We start from the raw sequence: 20,307 nt of genomic DNA on the forward strand, positions 1-20,307 counted from the left end.
GTGTCTCCCTGCTGCCCACTAGCCGCCCAGGACTCTGCCGGCCCCACTGGGGGCTGATGTAATTACCAATATGAGGATGAATATTTAAAGGGACTTTTATTTAACCGGTAAGTGCCTCCTCTCCAAGTTCCCTCCATCACTGCCTCTAGATGGATTTCTAGAAGGATTGTTCTGACTTAGACCCGGAGCTGCCTGTGGTTTGGCCTTGGTCATGTGACCATTCTTCCGGCTTTCTTGGTGGGTGGCCTTAAAGGTAGAAGGGACTAGTCAGTCTGGCCTGGCTGTGAATGTCAGGGTCAGCCCCTCTATTCTCCATGACCGGATCTGGGGAAACAGGACTGTGACTGGTACAGAGAAAGTGAGACAACCATAGAAGCAGAGGGGACTGGCCACCCATGACGAATTACCTCTTTACTATCTCTGACACCCGCCTTGGTGCCACAAGGGATTTGGGTCATTTGTGACAATATATGTAGTAAAATATAAAATGCAAGTGACCCAAAATCTGAAGGCAGTGTAGAATTTGGGTTAAAAACGCAGGCTCTCCACTCTCATTGTCATTGTTGTGGGAGAGGCAGCCTCTCTATCTGTGCAGGGGCCCCTAGAGTGACCCAGGACTGTTGTGATTTTAGCAACTGAAAGTGGCTGCCTCCCCGGAAGCTCCTCGGTCCTGGGGAAACCAGGACAGTTGGTCACCCTGCCCGTTTAACACCAGAATCAATTCTGACAGTTGGGAGGTCTTATCCCCATTTTAAAGATAAGGAAATAGAGGCCCAGGAAGCTGGAATACCTGGCTTATGGGCACACACCTAATGAGTGGTTACGGTGGCAACTTAAGTTGAAGTCTCACGAGCTCCAAAACCCACGTTATCCATGGTGCTCTAAACCAGGCAAGATCCCGACCAGAGCAAAATTTCAAGCCTGTTTTGGTGGATTTATTCAAAAGAGCTTGGTGGCTGGAGGAACCCGGCTTGTCTCCATGAACAGTGGGGAGGTGGGCATTCCTCCTTGGGCTGCCCTTGGCACTGGGGATGGAGCAGAAAACAGACCTGGTCCCACTGTCTGGGAGCTTGCAGACTGGGGGGACAGACATCAGGCAGACACCTATATAAAACAGAGTCAGGGAAGGCCAAGTGCCCTGAAGAAAGATACACGCACACACACCTGCCCCCGCCGGGTAAGGGAATCGGCGGTCAGAGGGGCGCCTTCCCGACAGAGTTGTTGGAGGGACCTCTCTGCGGAGGTGACATGTGAGCAAAAACCTGAATAAGGTGAGAACAACTTTGTGTGAATAGCGTTCCAGGCTGAAGAAGTGCAGTGCAAAGGCTCTGAGTCCAGAACATGCTTGGCCTGTGTGAGGAACAGCCAGGGGCCCGCGAGGCTGGAAGGGAGTGAGCGAGGCAGAGGCTGCCGGGACCTTAACCCAGAGCCTTGCAGGGAGGCTGCTGGAGGGTTCAGGGCAGGAGAAAGTCAGGACTGTGAACTGGAGGTGACAGAGATCAGCCCCTGCCCCCCACCACAGTCTCAGCCACAGCAGCCATGTCCCCATGGGCCCCAGGGCTGTGGTCTCCTCTGGCCAGGTGGCTCAGGGTCAGGGCCACCGAAGTGGGAGATGAGGGTGGAGTACCTTCCCCTGTGTCCCTGGCCGAGTGGCTCAGCTCCCTTAGTCTACCTTCCTCCTTGTCTCAGCATCACTCCAGGGTCAGAATACTTTGTCCAGGCATCAAAGTTCTCAAGACGTTCTCCGTGCCCAGCACTGTGCTGGGATCTGAGGGAGCATGGAGTACGTGTCAGGCCTGGGATAGAAATGTGAACAAAAGAGACACATTCTCCCTGTTCTCCGGGCAGCTTACATGCAGGGAGAGAGGCTGTCATTAAACCAACAGACACACAAAGGGGTCCACATTTATATGCGAATGAATACAATTGTGTATCCTAGGTGAGATGAAGTTGGAGAGATAAACAGTGGTGGGATCACAAGGGCCTTGAAAGCACTGCCAAGCAGCGTGGGTGTGATTTTGAAGGCAATGGGAAGTCATTGATGGAATGTAAATGAGGCACTGACTAAGCAGATTCACTGTGAGAAATGGGCCAATCAGAGAGGTACTAAGGAAGCAGAAGTGACAAGAAAGGGGGATAGCTTGGATGCAACTAATGATGGCATGGAAAGATGGGAAACTTGGGTAGTTCTCCCCCAGAATGGATGTCCACCAGGAACCTCAGAATGTGACCTTATTTGGAAATAGGGTCTTTGCAGTTGCAATTAGTTAAATTAAGTTGAGGTCATACTGGATTGGGACCATTGTCCAATGACTATTGTCCTTATAAGAAGAGAAAGCAGAGACACAGGAAGAAGTCCACGTGAAGATCAAAGCAAGGTTGAGAGGGATGTATCTACAAGCCAAGGAATGCCCAGGATTGTCGGCAATCACTGGAAGCTAGGAGAGAGGCAGGGAGCGGATTCCCCCCTGAGCCTCCAGAAGGAACCAACCCTACCAACACCTTGATATCAAACTTCTGGGCTCCAGAACTAAACTTTAGTGAGTGACTAAATTTCTGTTGTTTTAAGCCACCCAGTAGGAGGTAATTGGTCATAGCAGCCACAGCAAACTAATACCGAGGGGAAAGAGGATGAGGGAGAAATCAAGAATGACCCCCAGTTTTGTGACCTGGGTATCCTGGGAGGCTATGATGTGGTTTGCTGAGCTAAAGAATATGGGAAAAGCCATCTGGGCTATCTGCAAAGAGCAGGGTCCTGCAGACCCAGAAACAGGACAGGTATATTCTGGTGAGAACATAAGAAAGAAGAATCCAGAATCACTTGTATCTAGGAATTGGGACCCCAGCCCTAAAATGTGCATTTTGTGAAGCTGTATCCTGCTTTCAGAGAGCCTCCGGGACGCAGTGGTGAGATACAAGGAGGCTGACTTATAGGGCTCTCTGTTGGTCAGCCTGGGGCAGCCAGACCACACCTGTGGCCTTTGGTATCCGACCGAAGCTGGCTCTTCCCTTTCCACGCTTACATAACACAGGGGTTCCGAGTCCAGTTCTGAGCATAGTACGCAAGGGTGGGGGTCAGGAGAAGGCAGCACTGGGCCGGACGTGTCGATGGGTAGCAAAGGGGTAGCATCTGGGGCCACCAGACGGAGAAGGGGAGGTTTCAAGGACCCCCTTGGTCTCTCCCCATCTTTTCCCTGGAAGCCTCTGCAGCTGCACAGTCCCCCTTCTCGCCAGTTGCATAGCAAAACCGTGGCTCCTCCAGCTCCGAGCCAGGCCCTGCAGACGTGCTGACACAGTTGAGGGCAAAGGGCGTCAAGACCCCAACACGAGGTGCCCTGCCCTCAACACAAATGAGCCTGAGCAACTCCAGCCAACAGCACTCATGAATCTCCATCAGCTCTTAGGCATCATTTCTCATAATGATAATGGAGAAGGACACGGAGCCCCACTGGGAACATGGAGGCCTAGAGCAAGGTGAATCCCTCTCTGAGGACCACACTTGCACAGAACGGATTTTTCTGAGACTCAGAGGAAAAAAAAAAACAAAAACTGATTTAATTCTGAGGAAATTGCCTTTTTTACCCACCTGTGTAAGCCTGTATTTAAATGCTAATATTTTGGGCCTGCTGGGATGCCACATTTATTTTCTCCTAAGCAGAAACAAAAAATCATTTATTTATGAGAATTCTAGCTCCTACCCTCTCTCCTGAGTTCCTTACTTTCATTTCCATCGACGAGCTAGACTTTTCTCTCCCTAAGACAAATGGAATCTGTAACCATTTCACTCCCCAGACCTGATCCTCTTTGTATCCTTCCTGTTTCTGTTTCTAGGAACGCTGGTGGCTTTTGACTCCCTCCCGTCCCTGAGACTTTCCTCTGATCAGTCACCAGTCCCATTGACTCCACTTCCTCCACTGGAGTGAATCACCAAGTTGGCCTGAGAGCCTCCACTTCCCCATCTGTAAAATGGGTAAAATTAAATCATAATACCAACCTCATGAGTTTGTGACAAGACCCAGATAATCCAAATACAACCCCCAGCACAGAGTAACAAGTCATGGTGATTATAATGATCCTGACCCCCATGGAATCTGCCCTTTTCCTCTTGGTGGTTGTTCTATTATGAGCTGTTCAGTGAGCTCTGAGACGACTCAGTCCTTCTGATCAGAAAAACAGACACTGGTCACTATTTGCTTCAGAGTATTTTCATGCTCTGAAATTCTCTACCTTATAAATGTGTTTGTTTATGGTCTGAGCACCCCTCCCCCACTCCACCTGGAAAATGCAATTTCCTCAAGGGAAGGGATTTTGTCTTTTTGGCTGGCGCATCCCCAGTGCCTGGCACATAGTGAGATTCTAGAGTTTTAGAAGGGAAGACACCTAGACTGTGCCGGTTATTAAGCTACTGACCCTCAGCTTCAAGGGCTCCCTTCCCTGCCCTGATCCGTGATGCTGGGCTGGGACTCTGCCAGCCACCTCTCTGCTTTGCCAGCAGTGCCAAGACAGGCTGTGCCATGGCGGAGAGGGAGGCTGCAGGCTGGAGAGGGGGCCTTGTCCCTTCCAGGCAGCTTCCTGCTCCTGCCCGTGTCCCCACGGCCACAGTGCTTTAGCCTAGCAGTGGCGGCAGCTTCCAGTTTCTGATATATACTTTTTTGAACTCCCAGAATCAATCTCATAGCTCTGCCTCAGAGATGCTAGCACCAGCCAGCCAGCACCCCTTCCTCAAAGGTCTGAGTCTCACTGTCCCAGAGTCCCTCCTCCAGGCTTCTAGGTCCTGAGGATCCCAGTTCTTTTTGGTGTCACCCCTACCCCCAGCCCCAGCACTAGAGCAGGCACAGCTGCTTCCTGCAGTTACCACCTCTGTGAGGCCTCACTGTCCCCCTTTGCCTTTCCAGTCCTCCAATACCTGCTTAAAACGTCCTTATATGAAATTCTCTCTGTTAAAATAGCTGGTGTGGCTTGTGTCTCCTGGCTGCTCTGTGACTGAATCTGTGCCTACTCTCCACCTCCCTCCCATCCCCACAGCTATGGCCGTGGAGGGAATTCCCTCCAGGATGAATGTCTCCATTCTCTCTCCACGATGTTTTAGGGATGGGGAGTTTATGATTTTAAGGGACAGCTGCTTTTTTCTTTTAATAGCGAGGCAAAACGCATCTCTCTCACACTGCCAGTGGCTTTAATTTTGAACCCTGATGAGATACTAAATAAGTTTCCATGAATTTTCGAGTCAAATGTCAAATGGTCTTGACTCAAGATGGCTGTGTGACCATCAACAAGTTACTTTCTTTCTCTGAGTCTTTCCTCACCTGTAGAGTCGGTAACATAATAGTACCTGCCTCACAGAGTTATAAGGATTAGATCTGGGCAAAGTGAGTATTTAGAGCAGTCACCTGCACGTAGAAGGCATTCAATGAATCCTGCTGTCATCGTTATCATTGTGAGGACAGCCTCTCCACCCTCTAAAGAATAGCATGTTTGTCCTGTCTTAGCCTTGCACTCAGAGAGGCCAGTCCACTTCCCTGGGCCCAGATGCCATCTGGAGCCCCCATCTGCCTCTCCTCCTTCCCCCTGGAACTAGTTTGTGAAGATTCCCATAAACAGCTTCAGGTGGAGAGGTAACTGTCTTCCCAAGTTCCTTTGGCTAACGCACACTGGTACAAGGAGGCTGATTAATTATAAGCCTGCTGACGGTTTAATTTCCCTGGAGCCACCTGAACACCGTGTGGCCTCTTCTGTTCTTGGTTTTCAGAATACCGTGTTTCTTGAGCAGAGAAGGATCCTCTCCTATACTCTCCTATCATGAATGTAATATAGACACAACCTGCCTTCCTTCGCTGGGAATTTTCTTGGCACACTAAACACCTTGCTCACATTCCTGGGGGGTTTGCTGTGTGATATTTTGGATGCTGTCGACCCTCTCTGGGCCTGAGTCATCTATTTAAGATTGAGGGTTCAGATACTTGATGCCTTGCTGTGTTCAGAGGAGGATCTGAAATGCTTAGTGTTTGGGTTACTACTAGGGGAGATTAAAACTTGGAGCCTGGCTCCACGATTTCCAGTGACCATGAAGCTTCACCTACACAGCATGAATTCTTTTAGGGGATGGGGCAGGAGTGGTGGCATCACCAACAACAGTGGCAGTAGTAGGAGCAGCAGTAATGACCTTTGCCCCTGACAAAGTGGTTTACTATACCAGAAGCTAAATTAATCACACTGGTTTCATTTAAATCTCTCCCAAACTTTAGGAGGGAAGAATTGTTCTTCCCATTTTACAGAAGAAAAAACTGAGGCTCTTTGGCTTGCTCCAACAATTGCTAAATTGCAGACCTTAGGATCTCAGGTCTGTCGCTGGCTTTTGTACTTGCTGTTCCTCAGCCCTAACAGTTATTACCTCAGGGAGCTGTATGGCTGGTTTGGAATCTCTGCTTAAGTGTCATTTTAATAGAGAGAAGACTTCCTCGATGACCCTATAAAATAGGAGCTCCTGTCACTCCTATCCACTTAGCTTTCTTTTTCTTCAAAGCACAATCGATATATGCACATATTGGTTGACCCCGTCTGTCCTTCCACCACGTGAACGTGAACCTGACAAGCACAGGACTTTTCCTGTTTTGTCCATCACTGTATATTCAATGGCTGGAGCAGAGGTCATGGTAACAGTGTTTTCAACATATATGGGTGTAGAATGAACGAGTGATTAAATACCAGGTGCAAAGATCCATGGTCTTAACCATCATCTGTCTTGCTTGGAGGAGTTATGAGATACTTGTTTATAAGATTGGCCCGATCCTTCAAACAGTAGGTGCCGTTGTTTCGTTACCCCTGTGCGTTCAAATGTTGGGATTCCAGATTCCTGAGCTGGAGCCCAAATACGAATCCCCTCCGGACATCTCTCGTCATCCCCAAATAGACACTGCTGACAGCCTTCCAGAAGTTCCTCCTCCAGCAATATTCCTGGCCAGGTTTCCAGCCGAAAGACCAAGTTCAGGGTCAGCTAACGTCACTAAAGTCACAGCCTTTGTGTTTTCGGCTTCTCAATTTTCAGTGTCCTTCCCTTGTGTGGGATGGAAGAGAGAAGCAACTGGGTGTAGCTGAGAGTTCCATGTCCTACGAAGTGAATTCTCCATTCAGAGGGCAGGACTCTCCTTGGCAAAACGGTCAGGTGGGTACCACATGCTCTTTTAATCTTTCTCTAATCTTTCTCCTCCTCCCTGGTGCCCAGGTAGTGCTGCCCTTGGCCGGCTGCTTGCCTACCCGGTGATGTTTCACACCTCAGTTCTTTCCTCTTTCCTCTCCACCTCTACCTGCCCTGCGTCTCCATCCCACTAAGATTCTGCAAAGTGAGCAAAGTTCATTGGATAAACGATTCTTGACAAGGGCTTCACATCTGATGATAAGACCACTCCACCGTTAGGTCCAGGAGGGCACCGACCCTGTCTATCTAGTGTGCCCGGCTCAGCATTTTCTACATCCGGGGCCCTCAGTGCTTCCTGCACCCAGGCTGCTCAGCCCTTTTCTACAGACTGTGAGCTCAGTAAGTACTGGATATTCATGAGCAAGTGTACAAAAGAACAAGTGCCATTAACATCCCCAGATACCACATGCATTTTAACTGGGACCTTCAATACCTTAAGACAAAGAGTGAATAACCTGGCAGTTTCAAACCTTAAGACATCAAACGCAATGCGGTATTTTCCTCCAGGGCTCCTTTCTGTTGTATGTGTTGTGACTCATACCATGCCGGTGAGTCAGGGAGCGCAGGCCACTTTAGGGCTTGGAGAAAGGCTCTGTGCTAGTGGGCTGTCTCCGGGGTCTGTTCGTGGAATTGAAATTTGTTGGTGACCTGAGGGCTGAGGTTCGTTTCAAGATTCATTTCCACGTGACTCGCAGAAGATGGGGAAGAAACTAGACACGGAGTATGAGTTCTGGCATATGTGGCATTTTATCAACAGGTGGTCTCCCTTCTCTGGCTCTTAACGCAATCTAGTGCTCTCAAACACCCCAGAGAAACAGATAATAGACAAGCCGATGGAGAGAAAGAGAAAGACATTCCCAGGGCATGGCTTAGTTCAATGCCAGGTGGATTTCATATCTGCTGTTCAAATGGAACCACGGTGCATTGGTGGGTGGTACCCATGGTGATGGCCCATGGGGACCCTTTAAAAATCACCAGGGAAAGTAAAGTGGGGATGTCATGGGGGAGGTTCACGGCCCTGTGTAGAGGGTGGGATGAGATGTCCCCCTGACGTTCCAGGCAACCCACATGGTCTATGCTACTGAACAGCAGCCAGACTTTTTATTAAGCAATAGTTGGGGTTCATATTTGCATACTACCATGCAGTTTTACTTCTAAGAGTATTGTATTGTAGTCAGATTGTTTGAATTTCGGTCATTCCTTTATGGCATCTCCGAGGAGTACTTTCTTCATCAAGAAAAGCCCTGATTGCACTCCTCTGCTATCCTGAGGAGAGAGCACAGACTCTTAGCTGCTCTGTAGGGGTGGGAGCTGGAGTTGAACCGGTGTGTGTTGGGGTGGAGGGCGGGGCACCTGGAGCCGCGAAGCAGCAGAGTCATTGACTTTCCAAATCAACGGAGGCAGACAGCCTCTGCTGCTGGTGCCAGGGAGCTGCACAAGCCAGCTCCCCCAGGGCTCCCCGCTCAGCCCAACTTCTCCGTGATGCAAAGCAGGCCGCTCAGAAGCTGCCTGCAAACTTTCCACTGAGCGCAAAGCAGTGGTCTCCTGCTCTGGAGGGAAGTCCTCCCAGATCCCGATCAAGGCACGGCACAGAAAATTGATCTATTAGATTAACCAGGAAGGAAAGAGCGGGAGAGCGAACCGGGAGGCTGTGGAGTGGAGTGTTTTTGCGTAGCAGTCCCCTCCCTTCTGACTCGAGTGTTAATTGCTACATTACCACTGCCATGTAAGAAAGACAGTCAGCAAAGCCTGGGAAAGCTCCAGCTTCTCCCTCCCCGCGCTGCTCAGCTTCACCCTCCTCCTCCGTCCCCTCAGAGCGCCCTGTGCCCTGGCAGTGCTGCCCCAGCCCTGACATCCTAAGATCCTCCTGTGGCGAGGACTTGGGTGGACGGCGGGAGGGGGTGGAGGGAGGGAGGAAGGAAGGGAGCAGATATCGTGCCCTGCAGGCTCTCTGGATGCAGAAGCTGGACTCACTGCAGAGGCAGCTGTGCTGTTCCCGTAGCTTCTGGGGTGCGTCCTTCTCTCAGGGTTCGCCCAGGCAGGCTCCGAGTTCCAGGGGCACGCAAGGTGGGTGCCTTTCCTTCTGGGTGCCGACAACAGAGCCTGCCTTCCCTCTGCCACCATGAGCGGCTGCTCCAAAAGATGCAAGCTTGGGTTCGTGAAATTCTCCCAGACCATCTTTAAGCTCATCACTGGGACCCTCAGCAAAGGTAGGGAGCCTGGCCTTGACCCTCGTTTTCTGTATTGGTGCGGTCTGGCTGGTCAGGGTGCCTTGGTGCGGTTAAGTGTGGCCATTCCCGTGCGCCTGGGTCTCAGAGGAAGCTGGGGAGAAATCGGGGGCTGGATTTCAGGGTTGCTGACAACCTGGGTCCTGGCTCCGAGCAGGCGGGCACCAGGCCAGGGAGTTCAGCCGGCTGTAATTGCCTGGAACTTTGGAAATGGGTTTGGCGGTGTGTGGCTGATTGGTTACAGGGGGTCAGAGGGACAGAACCCTTCCCAGAGCACTAGAAGCAGCTTAGCATGACTAGAGTTTCAAGAAGTTATCCACGGAGTGTTGTGCCTTGTGATAAAAGAGAGATTTGATGCAGTGGGCCGTGAGTAATTCTGCAGAACAGAGAGGCTGGAGGGGGCGCCAGCAGGAGGTGGCTCGGGGCTGGAAGCCACCGTGCACTGGTGAATACAGGATCTATATCAACTCTGGGTCTGATGTCAGGAGCGAAGAGCTTCCTCTCACGGGGTTCCAGGGTCTTGCGTTTCTGGGTCTTTGTTCATCGTTTCTTTGTGTTTTTTTTGGACCCCTGTCTCTCTACATCTCCTACCTATGCCCATTCCCCAGGAGCAGGCGTGGCAGGGAGTTTTCAGGTCTGACTGCCTGGGTAGCCCAGAAGGGATGGTTGTGGACCGGAACTAGGACTGCATGTGTGCAATTCAGCCCCAGGATGCAGAGGGGAGGCTAACTTCTCAGGGGCGTCCCTGCCTCTGGGGCCCCATGTTACACTCTGTACCAAGGAGTGTGAGGGACTCAGAGACACTCTGGCAAACTTTCTGGAGATAAAATTTAAAGAGGGAGCAGCGGCGTGATGTGGCTGCACTGGCTGAAAAAGTGTCTTTAAATATTCATACCCTTCGTTCAGGAGGAAAGAGTCTTTGGGGGAGATGCACTGGAAGCGGCAGGCAGGGTGTTTGGGGAAGGAGGGAGGCCCACATACTCTTGATCGGGGATTTTTGTAAATGACAATGAGAGAAGATAAAGACTGTGTATGGCCATCTCTAATGACCTGGTTCAGGTCCCCGGCTGCCCGGCAGGTCCAGCATGGTGAAATTGTAAGGTGGGTATGGGAGAAGGAATGGTGAGATTTGGCTTATCTCCTTTCTCTGGCCCTTTCATAGCTCCTGTTCTGTCCCCATTGTACTTCTGAAATAGGGCGCTGCCCCTCCAGGAAGCTCAGGTGGGTTGAATGCCCAATGCTAAGGGTCAGGCTGCCAGGCAGAATTATTAGGGGCTCCAAGTGGGACAGACTGAGGTGAGGTGGAGAGAGCAGAGGGCTTAGGGGATTGTGCAGGGTTCCCCCATTCAATCCTCTCATCAAGGATCCCGGGATCTCAGGGGGTGATGGGTGAGGGCCAGCATCCTATCCCAACCTCTGCTTCCCAGAAATGCAATGGAAAGAGCTTTGGCCCGAACTTAGGAAACCTAGGTCTCAACTCCAGCTTCGCTGCCTGTGCAAGTCACAGCCTCGCTGAGCCTCGGTTTCCTCATCTGTAAAATGAAGCTAACCTATCTACCTCCCAGCCCCGTTTCAAGGATCCAGGGAAGCTGAGACACAGGATCCCTTTACGGAGTGTGTTGCAGTGACCCCTCATGAAGGAGAGGTCAGGGACTGAGATGGGCATGGATCTGGAGAGGGTGACCCAGGCCATCCCCTCTGCCTGCCCAGGATCAAAATCACTTTAATGTAGCCGACTGCAGGCAGGTCTGTACACTCCAGGCAGCATCAGAGGGGAAGAGAGATCACAGAAGGACATAATGCCTCAAGAGTGGGTGAGTGTGAGTAGGTGAGGTCAGTCAGGGAGAGAGAGTGTATGCAAAAGGGTGTGTGTGTGTGTGCAAGAGAGAGAAAGAGAGATTCAGAGAAACGGTGGATGGCTATTTGAATAAATGAGAAGGATGATATTTTCGCCTGTATATTTGCCCACAACCATCCACTTGACATTTATTTGCTGAACACCTGCTCTGCGCCACACTCATTAGACGCTGGACATATGGATGAATAGGACTCGAGCCCTCCGTCAAGAAACGTGCATTCCTGTGGGAGCACAGACCAAAGACACAGACCCCACGGGGACATCACTCTGAGTGCTGAGAAGGAGGGAGGCGTGGGTGGGGGCCAAAGGGCACAGAGAAAAATAGCCTGAGCAGGTGAAGAAGCTCCTCCAAAAGTGGCATCTAAACTGAGCCGAGCAGAAGGGCCAGGGCTGGGCAGTGGAAGGAGGTTGGTGCTCCAGAGGGAGCAGCATTGGAGCATCAGCCTTTGCAGAGAAACCAGCCAGTGGGTCAGGACGGCCCCCTCTCTCTGCTCAGAATCCCGGAGACTAAGATCCGTGTGACACAGAAAGGGCTCCACAGGGACCGGTAGCGGGGACCGAGTGGCCTCCTGGACTCCTTCTGACCTGCTTCACCACTGAAGTTTTCTGCTTCACCACTGACCCACGGCAGGCATCAGGGCACGATCCTGCCTCCTGGCTCCACAGAGAGCACCGAGAGTTTACACAGCCCTGGCTCTGTGCCAGGCACAGGCTGGGAAGCCAGTGTGCTGCCCAGCCCAGGTGTTCAGTAAATATTTTTAAAATAAATGACCAAGAGAGCAGAGTCAAGCCTTGAGCAGGAGAGTGGAGAACAGTCTTTCTAATGTATAGACCGGCCCTAGGTGAATTTAGATTACACCCTACATGGACACATGACATTTGCCTAACGATTTCTGGTTTCCATTGTGATTTCACTTATTCATTATTCATCACACTGAGTCCTAGATTTCAATAATCCAACCTTTAGAAGAAGTGTTTCTCTTTGCTCCTTTCAGGATTGAGGAATGTAAAGATTCTATAGGACCAGGTACCTCCTGCTGGTCCTGGGGGCAATGTATTGTTTCTTAACCTGCCTTGGGAATAACTGGGGAACAGGGAGGGCCCACGACCACCCCCTCTGCGTCCTGCCTGCTCCTGTCCTGGCCACCTGCCCCTGATGCCAGCAATGCCCCGTTCCACTGGTCTCAGCTGTCAGTGGCCCAGGTTTCTCGTGGAGGTCCTTTTCAGAGATCAGGTCCTCCCCCTTGACTTTGACCTTTTCCTTCATAGCTCTGATCACAATATGTGATCCGTGTCTCTTTTAGGAACATGTTTGCTTAAGGCCGTCTTCCCCACTTGACTTAAGCTCTGTGAGGGCGGGGCCCACGCGCATTTTACTCACCACTGTAGCCGGAGCTACGCCTCCAGTGCCCAGCCCAGGGTGAGTACTCCGCCAATAGCATTAAATGAATGAAGCAGTGCTACGTGGCACCCTGAGATGATGCTTGTAGTAGCCTGAGCTTCTAGGAAGCACCGTGCACACACCTGTCCCAGAGGTGCTCAGTCTATGGTCAGAGGGTGAGCCTCCAGCCAGACAAATCATTCAGAACCGTGCCTGAGCTTCTTAGGGTCTTGGGAAGGGCATTTAAATTGTCAGAAGAGGGGAGGTTGTGTGTGTTTTGGGGATGGGGGAGTGTCCTAGCACCCTCACTCCTGCCCCTTCAGCTCTACTTTAATTTGTTTCGTATACTGGACTTCTCTGAAATTTAACAAACGAGTTTAAAAAAGGTTAAAAAAAAAAAAGCTTAAAAAAAGTTTGCAAACGAATTATGCAGTGGCAAAGGCAACTGGTTGCCAGACTACGACATCTTGGGTTCTCTGCCTACTGGCTGGGGAGCCTCGCGCCAGGTCCCTTACCTCTCTCTGGCCTCAGGTACCTAATCTATAAAATGGAATCGTAAATGGCCTCCTTACGGGACTTAATGAGATTGTGTATGTAAAGCTTCCTGCACTAATAAGGACCTACAGTGTAGCACAGGGAACTCTACTCCATACTCTGTGATGGCCCATATGGGAAAGGCATCTAAAAAGGAGTCGATATATGTATTTGTACAACTGATTCGCTTTGTTGTACAGCGGAAAGTCACACAACATTGTAAGTCAACTATACTCCAATAAAAATTAAAAAAAAAAAAAAGATGCCCGCATAATAAGTCCTGAGGCAATGCTCCGTGGGGCTGCTACAGTGATTAGCTGGTACTCTCGGGGCTGTGAGCATCTTAAGGCAGAGACTTCTCACTCACTGCTTGTTCCTTGAGCCCCTGACACAGACTCTGAGAGCAGCTTCTCGTCTCTAGCACTTTTGCTGTTTCCCATCTGCTGAACTTGCTTTCCTACGGCCCCACCCAATGCAGAGACTGACACACAAGCCACTTCCCACAAGCCACTGATTCCCTGATTAGGAGTTAGGAGTGTGACTCCCAGAGCCAGGCCCTCCCCTGCTCTAAAGAAGAACTTACCAGAAGCTCAGCTCCTGCCTTGGATGCCCAGTTACACTGGGCTCTGAGGAACGTGCCTCTTCCTGGGCAGCTAGCTCCCCAGCCCTGGCAGAGACCCCGGGGCTGGCGGCGGGAGCCAGAAGTTGTGCAGGCTGCACTCTGGCTGGGGAGGTTTAAGCCCATTTCCTTTTGCATTTTGGGGACCCATCCATTACCCCAGGCACAGATGGCAAAGCCAACGCAAAGCAGGAGGGAGAAATCCAATCCAGGAGAGCTTCTAGTTGTCCTGGCCACCCGCGTAGCTGCGGGGTCGGAAGGGGGGGTCGGCAGGGGGGCGGTGCTGACCGTGTAAGATTTGTCTCAAGAACCTTGCGCTGGAGCCCCAGCTCTCCCTCCCTCCCGGCCCAGGTCGGTTCTCTGTGTGCTAGGCAAGACCTCAGCTTCAGACCCATCGGAGACAAGCCGTTCCTCTTGCCTCCCCCCGACTGCTGTTCAGGAGCCTCAAGAAAATGACCTTGAACGTGGGGAGGGCTCTGCCCTGAGGCAGACTGGGCTGGAGTCCCAGCCCTGTGGTCCACCAGCTGTGTGAGCTCGGGTGAGTTGCACAACCTCCCAAAACCAAGGTTCTTCCCTGATCATTGGCGATAATAGCAATATCAACCACGCAAGGCTGTTTTCTAATTTAACAAGGATAATACAAGTCACAGGCTGGCAGCAAGAGGGGACCCTGCACTTGCAGGGAGCTGAGCTCCTTAAACGGCATGCCCTAGGCACCTCTCTTGCCTTGCCCCATCCTGACCCTGGAAGCAGGCATTGCAATCTCCATTTTAACTGTTTTAAGGAAGCGGACCTTTCGCTTAGCCAGGTCGCCCAGCTGGCAATGAGTGGCAGGGCTGGAGAAGAACCTGAGTTCTACTGGGGTCAAGACCAGGTGCTTGCCTCTCCACGGGGCTGGAGAGGATGCCCCTGCGGGCTTTGCTCCCCACCTTGTCACCGGCAGAGTGCCACCAGCTCCCCACTAATTTTGTAGGTGGGTTTGTCAGAAATGGTTGTACCTGCTGGGGTGTTTCAGGGCAGCCACCTATGTTGCAAGGGGTTGGGACAAATTCCGTTATGTGGCATGACCTGGGTTAAGGAATAAGCTTGATGGGGAAAGGGAACACCCCACAGGCCAAGGTCAGCAAGACAGACCCATGCGTGCTCTCCTGGTGGCACTATCACCTCTGGGACAGGTGCGCTGGGGCCCAGACACCTGCTGTCTCAAGCTCCTCGCCCATGTGGGACCCTCCCTCACTGCTCTGCATCCTTACAGGGCAAGTGTGAGAAGTTGTCTTGCCAGTGGAGAAATACACAAGTTTCAGGGCACCAGGCAGTCTGGAATTACTAGAATTGTCTAAAAAAAGCAATGACCTTGACTCTGGGGATCTTGAAACCTGTGAGATGTGACAGTGCCCTCTGCCAGAAGGAGGGCACCTCCTGCCTCCTGAGAAGCTCAGCTTGTGTGCACTTCCCTTCGCTGGGGAGGTTAGAGTCCCCACCAACCCGGGTCCCAGCTGGCTTGCTCTCCTGGCCACTCAGGCGAGCACCGGGCTCATGTTAGCTCAGCCCCCTCCCTGGTTGCAACTGGGAACCTCTGAGTGCTTGTGCCTTGTCATAGGCAGAAAGTTCCAATATTCTGGTCCATTCCTGCCTCTCCAGTCCCAAGCCAGAACCTGCCAGGGTGGGCAGTGTGCTCGCTTTGGCTCTCCCATGTCCGGTAGCCCTCATCCCAGCCTACAGGTCTCTTGTCCTTGCCCCTCTGTAGCAGACCCATCACCCCCTGATTCATTTTGCTGACCAGGAGCTCTCTGGGGTCCCTGTAGTCCCATAGCAGAGGAGAGAGAGGAAGGTGCGACCTCCGCCACCTGCCAAGGCTGTCCCTCTCTGGGGCCACTGGTCCTTTCTTCCAAATGACACCAATACCAGGCAGGAATAATTTGTTCAGCTGCTTATCCCAGCCCTGCTGCACAGACATCCTATTAACTCTAGGACCACGGGGGACCGGCTGGTTTGTTCCAAATTAAAAGTAGCTGGAAATGGGCCCCTCTGGCAGGCGGGAGGGCTGCAGTACAAAGACGCAGGGTGGCGTGGATCAAATCAGGTCTTAATCAGCCTTTGGAGGCCCAGAGGTCCCTGGCCCTGCCAGTGTGACCCTCACCTTCCCCATTCTTCTTAGGATTCCAGAATCTTCCAGGCCACAGAATCTTCCCCAGACCACCTCTCTCATCGGACCACAAGTCCCAAGTGCCAGACAGCTGTTAATTCATGAGAGCGGATGTGGTCATGTGAGGCAGCCATGGATGGCAGGAAGATGCAGGGCAAGCAAGGGCACAGCTCTGGAGCCAGACAGTCCTGGGTTCAAATCCTGCCACTTTCTGGCAGGATAGCCAGGGACAAGCCATGTCCCACCTTGAGTCTGTGTCCTCCCCTGGGAAATGGGGCCAGTAATTCCCTCCTCATGGGGCTACGAGGAGATGGTGCATGTGGCATACCCAGCACCCAGCACATAACTGCTGCCCAGGAAAAGTCAGCTTCCCACCCTTCTCTTCTTTTCATGCAATTAAACCTCGGACCCATAGCCAACAGAAAGGAGGCAGAGCCGAAAGAAACAAGGCTATGAGTCAAGTCTTCTTCCGGCTCTTCTCTAGATGTACGGCTCCTCCAGCGTTGCCCCCTCCACGCCCAGTCACTCTCAATTACATCTTCCGTAATCGGGAACTTGTCAACAGCTGAAATTATCCTTTTCATTGAGTGGTTTTCGTTTTTATTGGCCATCCCCTCGCCCCTGTGAGAACATGAGTGCTCACTGCATGGGGCTTATTGGTGATGCCTTGAGCACCAGATGCATGTTGAATAAATGATGACTAATCACTTTTCCTGCCCAGCAACATCAGGCTGTGAGACTGGAGTCCCTTTTTGAGGCCTGGGCTTTGTCAGGCGGATTCAGAGGCCTCCACGCCCCATCTCCCTGTTCTGAGTTTCTGTGCAGGAATTTGACAGAAGCCACCAGCCACAGTGACCTTGATGAGATGAGGGATCAGTGCAAGCAAGACCAGGGGCCTGGCCATTCTTCCACCCCAGTTCTCCGGTGCTCTGTGGGATGGCCCTCGCTGCCCGTCCACTACAGCTGGCCAGATGCGCAGAGGGGAGGTCGGCTTCCCCCTCAGTGTCCATCTGCTCCCCAACTGGAAGGGCAGGAGGGAGGACCCAGGCTCTGAGGGCCCCACAGGAGGGTAGGGAGTTGTGCAGAAGAAGCAGAGATGAGAAACTTGTACAGGCACCCCAGGCCATCTGGATGCAATGGAAGCCAGGACCCCAGGAAGAGACATGAGGGAGAAGGTTTACCACTGCCAGTGATTCCAATCCCTGCACTCCTGAGTCTGGAGGTGGAAGGAAGCCTTCCTCCTGTTGGGATGACGGCAGGAGGACCATGAACTTAAAGCAAACCATGGTCCTCTCTTCTTGAAGCCATTGTGTTCCTTCTTGTGGTCTTAGAACTACAAAGAGCAGCAGACTGGGAGCTGGGTCTTCAATTCCAGATCCTTCCCTTCTCTGGGCCTCCATTTCTTCATCCCTAAAATGAGGGAGTTTCTGGCTTCAAGCGTCCCTTCCAGTTTTGGAATTTTAAGATTTTATAGCGATCATTGCAACACTACGCGTGGCACCTGCTCTGTGCCCGACCTTGCTCTAAGCACCGCACACACAATTTTATTTAATACACACAAGAACCCTAGAAGGTGGAGAGCTCTCGTTAACCCAATTTATAGATAAAAAGTTCTGAGCTTCAGGACGGGAAGGGCCTGGCTCTGGGTCACACAGCCAGCTTGGGACAGAGCCAGAATTGGAAGTCAGGCTGTCTGTCTCCAAGTTCCAGTTCTACTTCCTATATGACGCTCCCTTCATTTCTAAAACTCAGATCCAGCATAGGAAAGTAATAAAGACAAAACTGGTTCTTCCGCAGCTTGACCAAGAGGCGACGCATGCTCTTATTTGAGAAATCAAGGTTTCAAGGCCTCTATTGTGACTGAATCAGCACAGCTTGGAGGATTCTGCTGAGACCTGTGCCCCCCAGATTACACCCCAGACCATCATCCACATACACCCCTTCTCCAGTCAAACCACAAAAAAATATGGGAGAACTAGCCTGACAGCTGAGACTGCACAGAGGGGAAAGAAATGAAATACCACCCAGCAAGCATTGCCATTGCAATTCCAGTCTAGCCAATTTTCACTTTTTGCTGGCATGAGCTGGTTTAGAAGCAGAGGCAGGTAATCGGGCAGAAATCAGGGAGGGAGATGTGATTCTGAGGCTTGTGTCTGAGAGGCTGGGGTTAGCCTACCCCAATTTTCTTTCTGTAATCTTTTGATTAACCCTGAGCCAGTTTGGGCGTCATTTTTCAAACCATCTGTGCTTGACAAGCAGAGCCAAGCCCAGGCTTGCAGCTCGCTATCTGTAAACATCAGCTGGGAACCCGCTGTGCCTTGGAGCCTGGGATACTCCTAAGCCACCAGGCATATTGGACTGCAGTCCATCCAGCCCTGGCCTTGTGAGCTACCTACTTTTGTTATTCCCATCCTGGAGCTGGGAGAGGTTGAATAACTTGCCCAAGGTCACAAAGCCAGAGCTGTGACTCTGAAGATCCCATACAGTACCAAAGAAACACTCTGTGTCAAATCCCTCAGCAGCATCACCCCTGGGATGGACTGAATTGTGTCCCCCCCCCCAGATTCATAAGTTGAAGTGCTAACTTCGATGTAACTGTATTTGGAGGTAAGATTTTTAAAAGGAAATTAAGGTTCAGTGAGGTCATAAGGGTGGAGGCCTGATCCAATAGGACCGATGTCCTTATAAGAAGAGGGAGAGACACACACGTAGAGAAAAGACCATGTGAGGACACAGCAAGAAGGACAGAGTGGCCATCTACAAGCAGAGCAGAGAGGCCTCACCAGAAGCCAGCACCTTGATCTTGGACTTCCAGCCTCCAGAACCACGAAAAAAATAAATTTCTGTCGTTTAAGTTGCCCAGTCTGTGTATTTTGTTAAGGCAGCCCTAGGGAAGTAATGCACCCGAGACAATTCTTTGCATAGCATCCTTTCGCATATCTTTCTATTGTCATAAATATACATAGCATAAAATTTACCATTTTAACCATTTTGAGGTGTACAATTCAGTGGCATTGATTACATTTCACATTGTTGTGCCACCCTCATCACCACCATCCACCTACAGAACTTTTCTTCTTCCCAAACTGAAATTCTGTCCCCATTAAACAATAATCCCCCATTCCCTCCACCCTCACCCCCCCAGCCCCTGTGCACCATTCTACTTTCTGTCTCTATGAACTGGACTATTCTAGGTACCTCATACAAGTAGGATCCACACCGTATTTGCTCTTTTGTGTCTGACTTATTTCGCTTAGCATAATGTTTTCAAGGTTTATCCATGTTGTAGCATGTGTCAGAATTTCATTCCTTTCTAAGGCTGAATAAAGCTCCAGAGTAGGGATATACCATCATTTTTTTAAATCCATTCAACCGTTGCTATTCATCCACTCCCATATTTTTAAAAGACATAATCCCCTTGCTCACAACTCTGTCTCCAGTAGTTTCGTGCCACATTCAGAGTCAAATGCAGACTTTCGTCTCTGGTCTGCAGCCTTTGCGTGATCTGTCCCTGCATTTCTGGCCTCCTACTCTGGCGGCATTCTCCTCCAGGAGTGCACCCCAGCCACCAGGCCATGTTGTTTTTGCTGGAACCCCAGCTCCTCCAGCCTCCGGGTCCTGACGGTTACTGTCTCTCCGTCTGGACACCCTCTGCCAGCTCTCCTCTGGCTCTCTCCCGCACTTCATTCAGATCCCCTCCTGTCTACAGTCGCCCCCGCTGTGCACAGTGGCATTTCCTCCCACCTAATGCTGCCTCATTTTCCCGCATAGCCCTCCTGCAATTACATCACATATTTACTCATTTGTTTCTGGTCTGGCTTGTGCCCTGAGAGTCCAGCTTCACAAGGGCAGGGGCTGTCCTGGCCGTTGCTGCTTCCCCAGCACCTGGCACAGGGCCCGGCACATAGTAAGTCCTCAGGGGAAGCTGAGAGGTCCACCAGGCAGACGAGAAGCCCAGGAGGAGACCACCTGGTGGGTGGCAAAGCTGGCCCTTGAACCTGGGCCTCTGAATCCACTTTCCTTTCCTGAAAGTCTCTGCACTGCGTGCCCATTAAAGGCCCCGGTTCTGTATTCTGCCTTCCCAAGTCCATCTTTCCAACCACACTTACCCCCTTAGCAAGGTGTCGATGATCCGGACTCGATGGAGGGATGAATGGAGAAAGGAAGAAAGGGAGGGAGGGAGGATAGATCATAAGTCCTTCGGTTTGAATGTCTTCCTGTGCCCTCTACTCAACCGTCGTAAAAGCAAAGCAGACCTCTCTCTCCTGACTTCACTCTTTCTCTGTATGTGTCCCCAGTTTGCACCTTGTGTTATCTTTGCTCGCTGAGTTCTGTTGATTATTTCT

The 20,307-nt window shown here is 51.3% G+C and overlaps 1 protein-coding gene across 2 annotated transcripts in view; it reads left to right on the forward strand.

Moving 5' to 3' along the window:
* The first annotated feature begins 8,923 nt into the window (after positions 1-8,923).
* Positions 8,924-20,307, forward strand: part of KCNIP1 (potassium voltage-gated channel interacting protein 1) — a 362,721-nt gene continuing 351,337 nt past the window's right edge. The window contains exon 1 of one of the 2 annotated variants that reach the window (XM_029217090.1): positions 8,924-9,405. In XM_029217090.1, the coding sequence (XP_029072923.1) occupies positions 9,318-9,405 (88 nt within the window). In that variant the 5' untranslated portion in view covers positions 8,924-9,317. The remainder of the gene's footprint in view (positions 9,406-20,307) is intronic. The other variant, XM_029217088.1, reaches the window with a different exon arrangement.

This window comes from Monodon monoceros, unplaced genomic scaffold, assembly GCF_005190385.1.
Source record: "Monodon monoceros isolate NGI ecotype Baffin Bay Population unplaced genomic scaffold, NGI_Narwhal_1 Super_Scaffold_12, whole genome shotgun sequence".
NCBI classification, from domain to species: domain Eukaryota; kingdom Metazoa; phylum Chordata; class Mammalia; order Artiodactyla; family Monodontidae; genus Monodon; species Monodon monoceros.